Source organism: Rhagoletis pomonella, unplaced genomic scaffold (genome assembly GCF_013731165.1).
Source record: "Rhagoletis pomonella isolate Grant_MI unplaced genomic scaffold, Rhpom_1.0 Rhpom_scaffold_00003, whole genome shotgun sequence".
Taxonomy (NCBI): domain Eukaryota; kingdom Metazoa; phylum Arthropoda; class Insecta; order Diptera; family Tephritidae; genus Rhagoletis; species Rhagoletis pomonella.
In genome coordinates this window covers 35,126,468-35,140,961 of record NW_023458557.1, presented here as the reverse complement: position 1 = coordinate 35,140,961, position 14,494 = coordinate 35,126,468, and the positions used below count along the sequence as shown (strand labels likewise).

Sequence of the window (14,494 nt, the reverse complement as noted above, 5' to 3'; positions counted from 1 at the left end):
TTTTTTAAATGGCTTACGTTTTTTGTAATTTCAATGCCTAGTGGAAAATCGGCATTAAACTTCTTAAAATAGAAGTTAATTTTGAAGTAAAACGTAAACTTTTTCTCATTTGTGTTAAAAAAACAAAACAAGGCATTAAATGAAAAAATTTGAACCATTCCGTTGGGCATTAAACACTACCCGTGCCATTGTGTTTGTTTCCACATAGCATTTTTAAAATGGCATACATTTTTTGTCATTTCGTTGCCTGACGGAAATTTGGTTTAAGAATTTATGAAGTTTCTGTTGAATGATCATATCATTGTCTGTTTTCAAATATTGAAACCGTTATGAGCAATGTATGTATGTATGTTTTACTTATGTACATAAAAGTTTGGTCAGATCGCTGTATTTTGTGTCTTTATAAAAATAAAGTAAAATACGTTACTTGACAAAATATATGAATCGATCTTGGGAGATTGATTTACTTGTTGACGATTCCTTCCTCCTTCGATTATCTTTATTTCGCTTATTCTGATTATCTTTTTCGTTTTGATCTTAGTAAGCAATGAAAAAATTCGTTGGCAGTTAGCATAAGAATAATGGAAAGATATTGCAAAACTATATATATCCATTAAATTTCGATATAAGAAATCTCCATTTACTGTCCTTTTAACGACTACCTCCCAAAGGTTTGTACGTCGCTAATTTAACTTTTTTTTGTATTATAAAAGGACTCAGAATCTAGAAACTCAAGATATTTGAAAAAGCATTTAAGCAAAAATCGGCAGTTTTTTACAGCAGCCATATGGCACCGTTATGGCGTCGTTCCGCACAAGCGCACAGCAAAGCAACAAAACCAACGCTAACACAGGGCAACACTGATTTTGGTGCGGCAAATGTTAAATCTGTTTTTGATAGACTTTTTTGAGCTGGTTACGAATCCGTTATTATAAAGATTCCATCACGTACAGGTTTTGAGAAAATCGTGGTCAAAGTGTCAAAAAATCGGGTTTTTTTTCAATATTTGAGAAGCTCGAGCAAAGAGTAAAAATGTGGTAGAACCTTCCACTTAGGCTTAACTTAAAGCTAGAACCCGGATTAGATTACGGATTCGTAATCAGCTCAAAAAAGTCTATCAAAAATAGCTTTAACATATGTCGCACCAACATTTTTTTTTTTCATTTTTGTTGGCCTGTGTAATTTTTGCTTTTCGCATCTTCGCATCAAAGAGTGAGCTGCCTTATTGATTCGAAATTTTTCTAATATTTTCAAAATACACAACTTCCCACACGTTTTCCTAACTTCAAGCACTTTACATATTTCCAAATTACTTTCTGTATAACTAAAAAACTTGCTATTAAAATTAACTTCAAGTGAATGAGCTGTTTCATATTTATCCATTACTCACTAAATTCTATTGCTTGGTATGGTATGCAAAAAATCCCGTTTTAAGACAGAAAATCCCATTCGCCCTTTTTAGTCATAAAATCCCGCAAACTGGCAATACTGGCTTGTGTTATTGTACAATAATTTGTGCTGCGTATGGTGACAACTGTGAAATTTATAGTCTAGTTTTGATTTCGGTGTCCAGATCGTGCTGTAAAATATGGATAAGAACGTAGAAAAAAATTAATTTTTTTTAATATTCTTTTTTTGCGTTTTAAAGCTGAAGCTGTCAAAATATACAACGCACATTCATATTTTTTGCTCATTTTACTTGAGCAACGTTTCTGCAAAATAAGGTTTGCGCAATTTTATTCTGTAGTAATTTCCACAATATTGACTTGTACAATTCTCGGGTTGCGCAATGCTTTGTGTGGTTTAGGTTATGCAAATAAGCATACATAGGCTCTGTTTTTGTTAAAGTAATATACAATTTTTTTATAACTATTGATTTAATTATAACATTTTATTTATTATTTGTTTTTTAAATAAAAGTTTAGCAATTTACAGCTTTGTTTGATTTTGATACTTTTTCTGCTTGGCAACTAATACTTTTGTTTTCAAGCTCGCGGCAACGCTGATCACGATGTGTGTTTGTGGCGAGATGTTAGCTTCATGTTATTCATAGTGGACGTGATGTTAACTCCTCTGCTCTGTTCCGGGTCACCATGTTATTCATAGTGGACGTGATGTTAACTTCTCTGCTCTGGTCCGGGTTGTAATATTACGTCCGCCGAAGATAAATAAATTTGTACGTGGTGCGTATTCTGTATACTGTTTATTCTGTGGTTTGAGACAAGTTAAGTGCGGTGGGTAGAGCATTACGGTGTTGGCATGTTTTCCGTACTTTACTATTTGTCCTGTCCCTATGATCAATGGCAATTAAAGATAAATAAACGTACTTTATTTTTTAGAAAATCGTATTTACTACAAGAATGTTGAAAAGAACCAACAAAAAAGGTACCTGATATAGTAACGACCAAAAAAAATACCAGTAAACTACGCAAAAAGGTACTTGCGTCCAAAAGTGATCGGTATAAGGCTAAAAAGAATTCCATATGTGGGCCTTAAAAGGATAGAAAGTCTGCGAGCAAAGGTTAAAAGAATCATAACAGCAACAAATCTATTAACAAAAACAATAATCTAACAAATTCTGAAAGATAAATTAACTTAAATGTTTTAGACGCTATCAGGATCTTAGTGACCCTCTGAAACTTCCAGATTAGACTGAAAAGGATTTAATACAAGATATCAGACACAAAGAAACAAAAAAGTACAAACCATAAGCTATATCTTTATTTTTAACTTCGTTAGGATAACCACTACTATTATTTTGAACAGCTGAATTCAGCACTATTGTTTTTTTTTTGTTTAAGCCCTAGTGTATAGACAAACCAATATTTTTAATATATGCAACCCTAAATATTATGGTAATAAATAAGTATGTCGAATCTACTTTTTTAAGATTTTTATGTGCATCCTTTATGCGTAACACTTTAGTGTCTAGTTTGATAGGAATGAGCGGCACCAGCCCTTTTTGAACTCAGCTGTACATATCGCACGTTTAATGATATTGGGAAGTTATTCAAATTTTACATTTTAGGAAATTTCGCCATACAATTAATAATGCCACTAACATTGCACATATGTATCAGCTCGCTTTGAACTTCGGACAGTAAACATAAGTGACGAAGCGGAAGATACGTTTGCGCTTTTAGTTTTATACATGTATGTATATATGCACATGTAACTATGTATACAGTTGTCCACAAAATAATGGGAGTGCAATATTTCGATCAGTTTTGGCTATTTGCCTTTTGTTTATTTTATGTTAATTATTTTTTAATAAAAGTCTAGCTGGTTTTACAACAAACACCATATAAATTTATATTTCAAACTTTGTACAAAAAATATAAACATTTTGAAAATTTTCACCAAAATTTCAGACTAATCAGATTCTTTAGAAAAAATTTTGGTATGCAGTTTTATAGCCCATTTAATTTTAGTGTAATGAAGTGCAGGTTTCAAACTACTAAAAAATCCCAATGATTTTTGACAATTTTTTTTACTGGCAGTGCCCTCCATAAAAGAGATAATAAAAGATTGATTTTGCGAAAAAAAGTATTTTATTGTTAATTTTCCACAGATCTTACTTTAGTTGCATTAATTAGTTTTTAAATTTTAATCCCTGTTTACATTTGCCAACAGTGTAAATTTTGAGAGAAAAGTTCATTTGGCCCGCAGGTCTTCGTCAGTTAATTAATTCCATATCTTCTGTAACCATAGGCAAATTTTCTCCATTTTGAGTCCCTTATACTCCCCCTTTTGTTCAACATAAGGGCTCATACTCAAAAATCGGATAGACTCGGAACTGGTGACTAGGACGGCCATTCATTCGACCAACCTTATACAGTTTTTTCTTTTTTGTATTTTTTTTATACAAAGCCTAAGAAAAAATACACCTGAGAAAGACTTGCGTGCCAAATGAACTTTTCTCTCAAAGTTTAAACTGCTGGCAAATGGGAATAGGGATTAAAATTTAATAACTAATTAATAAAACTAAAGTAAAATCTGTGGAAAATTAACAATAAAATACTTTTTTCGCAAAATCTATAAAGGACCCTTTTATTTCTCAAAAAAAAAAAAAAAAAATAAAAAAAAAAAACGGGGTAACAGTTATTCGTCGCCACGCTGCACATAGGGGTATTTGACCGATTTAGACGGCCAAAATTATTTTTATGAAAATTTTAACTCAAAATGCTTAGAAACGACGTATTGCGATATTTAAAACTGTAAATTTTTAAAATCAAGTAAATAGAGGGGGAGGATGTCCAATTATTCCACCAAAAAAACCAAAAAAAGGTGCTTAAAGTTCGACATCGATAGACTCCATGTTATCGAGGTCCCATTGTAGAAAAAATTGAGACCTACATGTTCGTACCGGCGAGGAGAAGCTTTATATCTAAAATAGAACATTAAAAGGGTTGCCACCTGCTTAAAAATTAAATGCAATTAAGTTAAATGAATTACTACAATGTGAGTAACATTCGAAATTGGTTTGAAAAGGCTTTATTTCCAACCATCTTACCATCTGTTTAAAAATTAATTTATAAGGTTATAGTTTGAAACTATCTTAACCAGGGCTGCCATCTTTTAAATTTAAAATTAAATACAATGTATATAATAGGTTAAGTTAATTATAACAATATGAATATCATATATGGGCAAATCTTAAAAACAGGTAACCTTTGTGTTATTTAGCTTTATCTTCACTGTTGTAAACTATATGAAGCTGGTTGCTTTTGGATATAATTCATTGGCGTGTACTTGAAGCCTCAAAAAAATTAGACCAATTTGCCGCATAACTTTTGAATTATAGGTGTTTAAATGTAAAAAATAATGAAAACAAGTGAATTTTTTATGTAATTTTTAAAAGGGGAACAATTAATTATGCCAAATTAGCTTCGATAAACATCGAAAGAGCTTTTAAGATTATTTTTTATAAAAGTATCTGCTATTCTATGGGCTTCAGTCCACTTTTTTTTTAATTGGATTTTAAATTTCGCAAAACTATTTTTTACCACAGTTATTTCATTCTTGGAATAATTTTCCGACTTCAGTTCTTGTTTTTGGGCCGCATCTATCTTTGCATTCATTGAAGAAATATTGCAGCATTCGGAAACTCGTAAAATTTCTCCGCGAGCTATGAACTTGACACACTGCGGATTTTTATTAAAGCTAGAATATCTTCGTGTTTTAAGCATTTTTAAGTGCACACGCGGTAGCAAATAAATATCTGATATTTGAGTGTTTAAGCCGTTTGTATTTTATATGATGAATGTCAAAAGTGTTTTATGCAATGCCTAATGTTTTTGATGTAATCAATTCGCGAATATTCGAGCCTACTCTGTATTAAAAAAATTCTTAGGATCTTATTGCCTTAAAAACTAAGTATTCAAAAACTTCTTACGATTTTATTGCCTTAAAAACTTATTTGCATATGTTTACTAGAACTTACCGTCGAGCAGAGATTTTTTTTCTAAATGTACTGACAACTATGTATTTTCTCCTCTGTAACTCTCCAAACTTTTCAATTCAACCCATCCTTAGCTATTAAACTATGTGGATTATATGGTATTTACCCGCTTTACAATTCTCCAATTTAATATAATTAAAAAAAATTAACACACGATTTAAAGCAGTTCTTTACCACTTCGGCTTGTATTAAACACATCTAAAAAACCAAATAATCAATTATCAACACGGTACTTTGACAGCGGGGGCGAACGAATGAAAACAAAGAGGGATTAAAAAATAACGAAATCTAGTCAATAATTATATTCTCTTCACCCTATATTCAGTTATAAAAGAAAAAATGTGCGTTTTTAAAATTCGACTTTTGGCCGCCTAAATCGGCCAAATACCCCTCTGTGCGCTGTAAACAAAAGACAAATAGCCAAAACTGATCGAAATATCGCACTCCCATTACTTTGTGGACAACTTTATACATAGTTACATGTGCATATATACATACATGTATAAAACTAAAAGCGCAAACGTATCTTCCGCTTCGCCACTTATGTTTACTGTCCGAAGTTCAAGGCGAACTGACACACATGTGCGACGTTAGTGGCATTATTAATTGTATGGTGAAATTTCCTAAAACGTAAAATTTGAATAACTTCTCAATATCATTAAACGTGCGATATGTACAGCTGAGTTCAAAAAAGGACTGGTGCCGCTGGATCATTTCCCTCAAACTAGACACTCAAGTGTTACGCATAAAGGATGCACATAAAAAGCTTAAAAAAGTGGATTCGACATACTTATTTATTACAATAATATTTAAGGTTGCATATATTAAAAATATTGGTTTGTCTATACACTAGGGCTTAAAAAAAAAAAAAAAAAAAAAACAATAGTGCTGAATTCAGCTGTTCAAAATAATAGTAGTGGTTATCTTAACAAACATGATTTTTAAAAACATATTCTTTTTGGTTTTTCCATTGTAGCCATTTAAAATCATTTTCAAAGAAATTTGTTTTCAATTTGAAATCAAATTTGTTTGAATTAATGTTAATTAAAGTGAGCATTGGAAAACACGTGTACATACCTTTTGCTTTAGCTGATGGTGCAGAGGTGTTTGCTGTTATTGGTTAGATTGTTATTGGCGGGAAAACTACCGGTGGGCTTCTTTCGAAGTTCAAGATTATTTAATGCTACGTTTGGTTTGAACTACGGTTCTTTTGATGACAGCAGCCAAACCGACAGCAGCATACAGCGATCAAAATTTAAGTTAATATTTCGATTACATATCGTCACTAGACACGAATAATGGCGCGAGCTCAAAAGTTGACCGCCAAAACAAAAAACGCATAGAAAAAACTTCAGCGAAGGCGCCCACACCTAGTCGACCGCGAAGAAAGACGCGTTAACTTATTTTCGCGGTCAACTATTAGTATGTTCCTTTGAACTTCGGTTAAAACCTGTGGAACTGTCAAACTACAATTTTACTCTCTCAAGTGAGAGTAAAAGGAGAATAGATGTAGAAGTGTACGGGAACGCAAAAAGCACTATTTCCTGTAAAAACGTCAGTCGGTTTGTTTACATGTCATTGGTACAGCACTGATTTGGCTGAAATATCACTAAATAATTATTGAAATCTATACGTATTCAAATATTTCGTTGTTTACTTCAATTTTTTAACAAATATAAAGTTCTTTGCTTTCATCGCGTTCTGTTTTTGTTTACAAATGCAACCCTGCCCACTTTGACACTTTTCATGAACTTACAGAAAAAAAACTCCAAACTAAATACTGTAACTTCTGACTAGGTACAGTTGCTCAGTTACTCTCTCAAAAGTGTTCGCACTTACAGGTTTTATGTCTACAGGAACGACTTCCTGTAAGTTCTGGCTAAATCCTGTAAACCGGACTACTACTGGAACATACTATATCGAGCCCTAACCGCGAAATTAACGTAAGCGACATATTTTTCGAAATTAGTTTTTTGATGTACAATTGTTCTTAAACCCATAACAGGTCAACTGTTAAAAAATTTTATCGTCAATCGTCATAGTCATAGAGATATACGACTTTCAATTTTATCGTAAGCGACATCTGCTGTTTTGAGTTACCGAAAAAATAACGTAAGTGACAATGAAGTTAGTAGTGACCTGTAAATACTGACTGTAAATATATATTTTTATACGTTTATTTATGTTTTTATATATGTCAATGTGTACAAAAAATAAAATAAAATAAGTTTTTTGAAAGTTTTTGGGGAAATTCAATTAACGTAAGCGCAAAATTTTTTCCTAGTAGCCTGCCATGGTGACAGCGAAATTAACGTAAGCGCCAAATTAACTAATTTCGCCTACAAATTAAGTTAAATGAAGATAAAAATTAGTCTATGACTTGAACTGAACCGGGCTTAGACTACATTTATAATTTCAAAGATACTTTCCAAACGGATTAAGAAAAAAACAAAAAAACGTCTCCTGTAAAATTTGCTTTTTCGCGGTTAGGGCTCGATATGTTTGCGGGTTTAATAGCATGTACATGTAATGCTGAAATGACAGTCCTTGGCTAGGTATACATCGTATGATTACGCGGAAATGATTTTTTATTTTCTGTCAAATTCAAAAAAATTTAAATCATTTGTTACTTAAATTGCTTTCGTGAAATTGGCTGTAAGTAAATCAGAAAAACTTAAGCAATTTCGAAGTTAACGCTAGTAATGCGCGGCTACGCTAAGAAAATAACTTTTATAAATTTTCTTAGTCTTAACTTCGAAATTACATAAGTTTGTATGATTTACTTAGTCTGTTTGTGGGTATTTTTAATTAATACTGTTAGTTTTTAAGTGAAAACTCAATTCTAAATTAATTAATTTTGGCTTTTCACGCAAATTGCTAAATATCCTAGAATATGTAAATACATGCCACCAAAAAAAAATGTCGACGTGATAAAATCCAAAGATGTATTGTAATTTAACATACCTAGATATTCAAGAAATAGAACATAATTATTGGAAAGGGGAACAGCGTCCGGACTTTGCTCCGATCGGACTAGAATTAACCTCTCTGAAGTTGGCAGGACAACTTTTTCTCAAAGCAAAAATTTCTATCAGATAATTTGCCGTTAATTATCCGTGAAAAGAATAATTTTGTCGCGGACATATTTTAAAAAATACTTCCGTGGAAGTTAGCAGGGCACCTTCTGAAAACCAATTAAGGAAACCAGCTAAACCCAAACTAACTATCTGATAATTTGCCGTAAATTATCCGTTGTTTATCCGTGAAAGGAATAATTTTGCCGCGGACATATTTTAAAAAATATCGCGTGCCCACGGAAGTTAGCAGGGCACCTTCTGAAAACCAATTAAGGAAACCAGCTAAACTCAAACTAATTATCTGATAATTTGCCGTTAATTATCCGTAAATTATCCGTGAAAAGAATAATTTTGCCGCGGACGTATTTTAAAAAATATCGTGTGCCCCGCTTACTTCCGTGGAAGTTAGCAGGGCACCTTCTGAAAACCAATTAAGGAAACCAACTAAACCCAAACTAGCTGTCTGATAATTTGCCGTTAATTATCCGTTGTTTATCCGTGAAAAGAATTATCTTGCCGCGGACACATTTTAAAAAATACTTCCGTGGAAGTTAGCAGGGCACCTTCTGAAAACCAATTAAGGAAACCAGCTAAACCCAAACTAATTATCTGATAATTTGCCGTAAATTATCCGTTGTTTATCCGTGAAAATAATGGTTTTGCCGCGGACATATTTCAAAAAATATCGCGTGCCCTGCTAACTTCCGTGGACGCCATGCGCGAGAGAGAGGAAATGTTTGCGTCTCTCATAGACAAGCGTGAGCAGGAGGGAGTTAGCAAGTGCTTAACGAGCCCAAACATTAGCTGTCGGAGGCGACGACATAACTGTACGTTTACAAATATATGTACCAGGGTTGTTGCGAATATTCGCATTCGCAACCGCGGAACTTCCATATTAATTTTAACATTCGCATTCGCAAAAATCAATGCGGTTCTTTTGCGAATGCGAATATTAAAGGGACCGAAAATTACAGTTATTTTTTTACGATTTAAACTGGGCCAAGTATTTTTTATTCCGAAATAAAAGTACTTTCCGGATAATAAACAAACCGCTTATCCAAATTAAAAAAGTTTGGTATCCAATGAAAGAGGATTTGAATAGCTTTAAAACTGAAATATCTAAAAGAGGAAAGCCACACATTGAAAAATATTTCAATTAAAAATGGTAATTAATTACCATAGAACAAACATTGGGCCATGTATTTACATGAATTTCTTTAGTATCAAGTTATAAAAATATATAAATAGAGGTAATAACCTTCATTCGTTATTTCTGTTTAAAAGATATTTCAGCCCTCTTTCATATTATACCAAATTTGTTTGATTTGGATAAGCTGTTTCTTTATTATCCGGATAGGACGTTTATTTCTTAATAAAAAATATTAGGCCAATATTAACTCGGAAAAAAATAACTGTTATTTTCGGTCCCTGGAATATTGTGCAAGTGCACAGACGTATATCTAACCAGTCACAGAAGGAAGCATTAAAAATTAGTTATAAAAACTAAAATCGAAAAACGCTGATGACGTGACAAATTCTGAAACAACCAAAAGGATGAGAATGAAGAATTCTTTCGAAAAAAACGGTGTTTAAACAACTATTGTGCCATGGTGCTAGATTGTGAAGATGAAAGTCAGGAGGATACATCCGACATTTGCAGCCCCGAAAAAAATTCTCAAAAAGTAATTATTGCACCGCAATAAAAATAAATAAATATAACTGAAAGTCCTCTCCTGCAGTGTCAATCGAAAAGAATTTACAATTTTGTCAAGTCTCTAGTTTTTCAAGTTTGTCGCCTCGAGCGAGTAGTTGTATAGTGCCGCAGGTTTGATTTACGACCCTTCAAAAAATTTTTATTAAGTACAATGTTCCAATTCTTAAATCCAAGTACTAAAAAAACATTCAGTCTTATCATGAGTTTAATTTTCCCCGAACTTTTCACTTTTGGTTTTCATGTACATATTTACTATGGGCGGAATACAAATTTTCGGGTGAATTTGTTTTCGGGCAAAACTGAGGATAAGGCAGAATATTAAAAATTATTAACCTTTCCATTTTTTATTTACCCACCTAAATTATTTCATAAAAATACATGACATCCGCATTCGCACCCGCATCCGCTGATGTTAGCATATAAACATCCGCATCCGCATTCGCATCAGCGGATGTCTAAAATTCCACATTCGCAACATCCCTAATAATAGATACATATGTACATATGCGCTTGGAGAAGAGACAACGTTTAATTCTTCGCCATGTGACGCCATGCGAGAGAGAGAGATAATTTTTGCGTCGCTGATCAGGACTGCCAATTTGAATTAAAGCGTGCCATTGTTGTGTTCGACCGAATGTTCGATTTCGGTTTCGCTTTGACGGTTAACTGACAATATTTTCATGTTCGTGTATATGTTGCGCTTCTGCGAAAAAATATACCGTAGATTTTGACTTCCACGGCAAGATTATTCTTTTCACGGATAAACAACGGATAATTTACGGCAAATTATCAAATAGTTAGTTTGGGTTTAGCTGGTTTCCTTAATTGGTTTTCAGAAGGTGCCCTGCTAACTTCCATGGAAGTTAGCAGGGCACGCGATATTTTTTGAAATATGTCCGCGGCAAAATTATTCTTTCCACGGATAAACAACGGATAATTTACGGCAAATTATCAAATAGTTAGTTTGGGTTTAGCTGGTTTCCTTAATTGGTTTTCAGAAGGTGCCCTGCTAACTTCCGTGGATATTTTTTTAAATATGTCCGCGGAAAAATTATTCTTTTCGCGGATAATTTACGGATAATTAACGGCAAATTATCCGAGAAGAATTTTTGCTTTGAGAAAAAGTTGTCCTGCCAACTACAGAGAGGTGTAGAATTACTACGATTTAGGTAGGTGCATCAATCGTCGGACAGTTTAGGTGTTTTTTTAATTGTCTTAAGCGACCATTTTAAGCCTACTGATAATAACAAATAGGAGTGAATTGATTAAAGCGCTTCTGTTAGTTACAACTTGTGATCAAAAAGAATTTTTTTGATGCATATTTCCGTCTTGTTGTTATTAAAAAAAAAATTAAAAAAAGTGCTGTTGTACTATTAGTCGGACAAGCTTTTTCAATTATCGGACGCAGCGTACTGTAATTGTCGGACATAGGCAAAACTACATGAAATAAATTTTTTATAAATTTATTTTAATTTTTTTAAGCGACCAAAAACTTAAAAATGAGTTCTACTTCTAACTAATATATACAATAAAATATTACTTATAAGAAATCTTATTACATATAAGAAATTACTAATTACAATTGTCGTAAATAAGCAAAACTGCACGGAAATATGTTTTTTCATACCTTCATTATTAATTTGTTTAACGACCTTGAAGTTAAAAATAATTTCTAGTTATAACTCATATATATACATACATAGCAGAGTGAAATAAGGGCACATATCGAATCCAATATTTTTGAAACTATATTCAGCATCGCTGATAAGTTCCTTATACCTATATATACTTTATATTTGCTTATATACAATTATATTGATATCGATTATTTTGCAATACTAGTCTTTTTCGGATTTTTTTTTTTTATCTATGTTTGCTAACCGTTTTTCCCTTCTTCTTCTTCTTTTTGCCTATCTTTTTCATTATAGACGAAGAGCTCATGACCAAAAAACTCATCATACTTCAGATGGATTGAAATTTTTTGTGGGCTTAGCTTGTTAATATATAAATCGAGATCTGGAGGGCTGGCTGCTGAACAGCGGTCTTGATTATGCGTTTTTAGCGATTAAAGATGTCTATGAAAACCGATTACTCAACATACTTCAGACAACTTGAAATTTAGATAGAATTTTACTTACAGTGCATATAAAATGAATTCAAGGTTGCCTGTCAATTCTGATGCTCTTAAAGTACTGCCAGCCCATGTTGAAATTGCATTGTTGCAACTGTAAATAAAAAACATACTTCAAATTGGCTGTCCTGAAAATAGATGAAATGTCTACAGCCAGCCCCTTCTGATGGTCTTAAAGTACTGCCAGCCCATGTTGAAAGTGCATTGTTGCAACTATAAGTTAACATACTTCAGATGGGCTATCAAACAGCTCTCAAACACAGGGTCCTGTTTCGGATTTCGCAAAGAGCCTTCTCTTATTATTCCTTGTGAGGAATGCTTACAGATCTTTTACTCATCTGTTCAAATATTTTATTACTTCGACTTTGGTTTTTAAATTATTGTTCTTAATGACATAACACAATAAATCACACAACTTTTGACACTTGAAACTATTTTACTATCAAATACTTACCATTTGATTTAGTCGCCAAAGCTAAAGAAAAATTTGCAAAATAGATACTGCGAATAACTTTTCATAAGATCACAGACTGAATTGTGTAAACAATGGCTCATTCAAAACAATTTTCTTTGTTATTGACAACGACAGTGGGCCTGCTTAAAACGGCACTTCAAAGTAAATCATGCGATATTTCGTTTGCTTACTTTTGCAAGTAAAACCAAAAAGTATCCGACATTTAGTGCTGTCCGACGATTAGTGCACCTACCCTACTTTTTAAATTTAAAATCTACTCTACTCCTCATGACCTAAAATATGCTCTGTTTTTTTTCTTTTTTCCATTCACATTAAGAATTTATTACAAAATAATATGGTAACTTCTTAAGGTAAGGACCAGAAAAATGTTTTGGAAAGGTGTATGTTTAGCAACTTGGCGGGGTATACATAAATATGTTTGCTGACGTTAACTGTTTTACCGCACAGTAGTGCTGCTGCCGAAAGAAAATTTTCAGAAATAAATCTCACTAAAAATAAATACAGAAACAGGCTTAATAATGAAACAGTTGAAAGATTAATGTTCGCAAGAACTCTTATTAACAAAAGGACAGAAATTTATACGCCGTATGATAATTTACTTACTTAAAAAAATATAAATTTATTGATGGAAAGTTTGTTTTGAATACTAATAAAAAATTAAGCTGATTTAGAGGCACTCCGTGCCAATGCTTTACAATTACAATGTAAACACAATAGGCGTATTCTCCAAATCTTGCAAAGCCATTGCACGTAGCACGGATTGCATGGATTGCATAACTTGCAAACACACAACAAGAAAATACATGGGAAACAACATTACCTATCGCTGCAAAATATGCAACGTCGAAACCCATGTACAATTTTTGCAAAATAGCATAGCAAGATAAATGCGACCCTGTGCTAGTTGTTTTGTTGTTGGAATTGCTACATATTTCTCTCATTTCGCTCACTTCATTTTTTTTTTGCTGTTGTCTCTTGTTATTGCATTTGATACATAAGGGGTATTCTCCAAATCTTGCAAAGCCATTGCACGTAGCACGGATTGCATGGATTGCATAACTTCCAAACACACAACAACAAAATACATGGGAAACAACATTTCCTATCGCTGAAAAATATGCAACGTCGAAACCCATGTATGTATTTTGCAAAATAGCATAGCAAGATAAACGAGACCCTGTGCTATTTGTTTTGTTGTTGGAATTGCTACATATTTCTCTCATTCCTCTCATCTCGCTCACTACATTCTTTTTTTGCTGTCTTTTGTTATTGTATTTGATACATAATTTCGCTGCTTGTTACCCATGCATGCTTCCACTTTGCAATGGGGTGCTCTCGTACTCTTCGAAATTTGGAATAGTATTTTTGCATTTCATGGAATCCGTGCATCGTGCAAGACTTCGAGAATACCCCTATAATTTCGCTGCTTGCTGCCCATGCATGCTACCACTTTGCAATGGGGTGCTCTCATACTCTTCGAAATTTGGAATAGTATATTTGCATTTCGTGCAATCCGTGCATCGTGCACGACTTTGAGAATACCCCTAATGTGATGAATTGAAAACCTAATGTAATATACATATACACTTATGTACATACATACATATATGTCTGTATAGCTGCGTGCATAGTAGGT

General features: G+C 33.0%; 1 protein-coding gene across 1 annotated transcript in view; it reads left to right on the top strand.

Moving 5' to 3' along the window:
- The window catches only part of LOC118735168, a 136,152-nt gene extending 123,338 nt beyond the window's left edge, over positions 1 to 12,814 (top strand). Inside the window, exon 3 of the mRNA XM_036464809.1 lies at positions 12,181 to 12,814. Coding sequence (XP_036320702.1) covers positions 12,181 to 12,195 — 15 coding nt within the window. The 3' untranslated portion in view covers positions 12,196 to 12,814. The remainder of the gene's footprint in view (positions 1 to 12,180) is intronic.
- Positions 12,815 to 14,494: the final 1,680 nt, after the last annotated feature.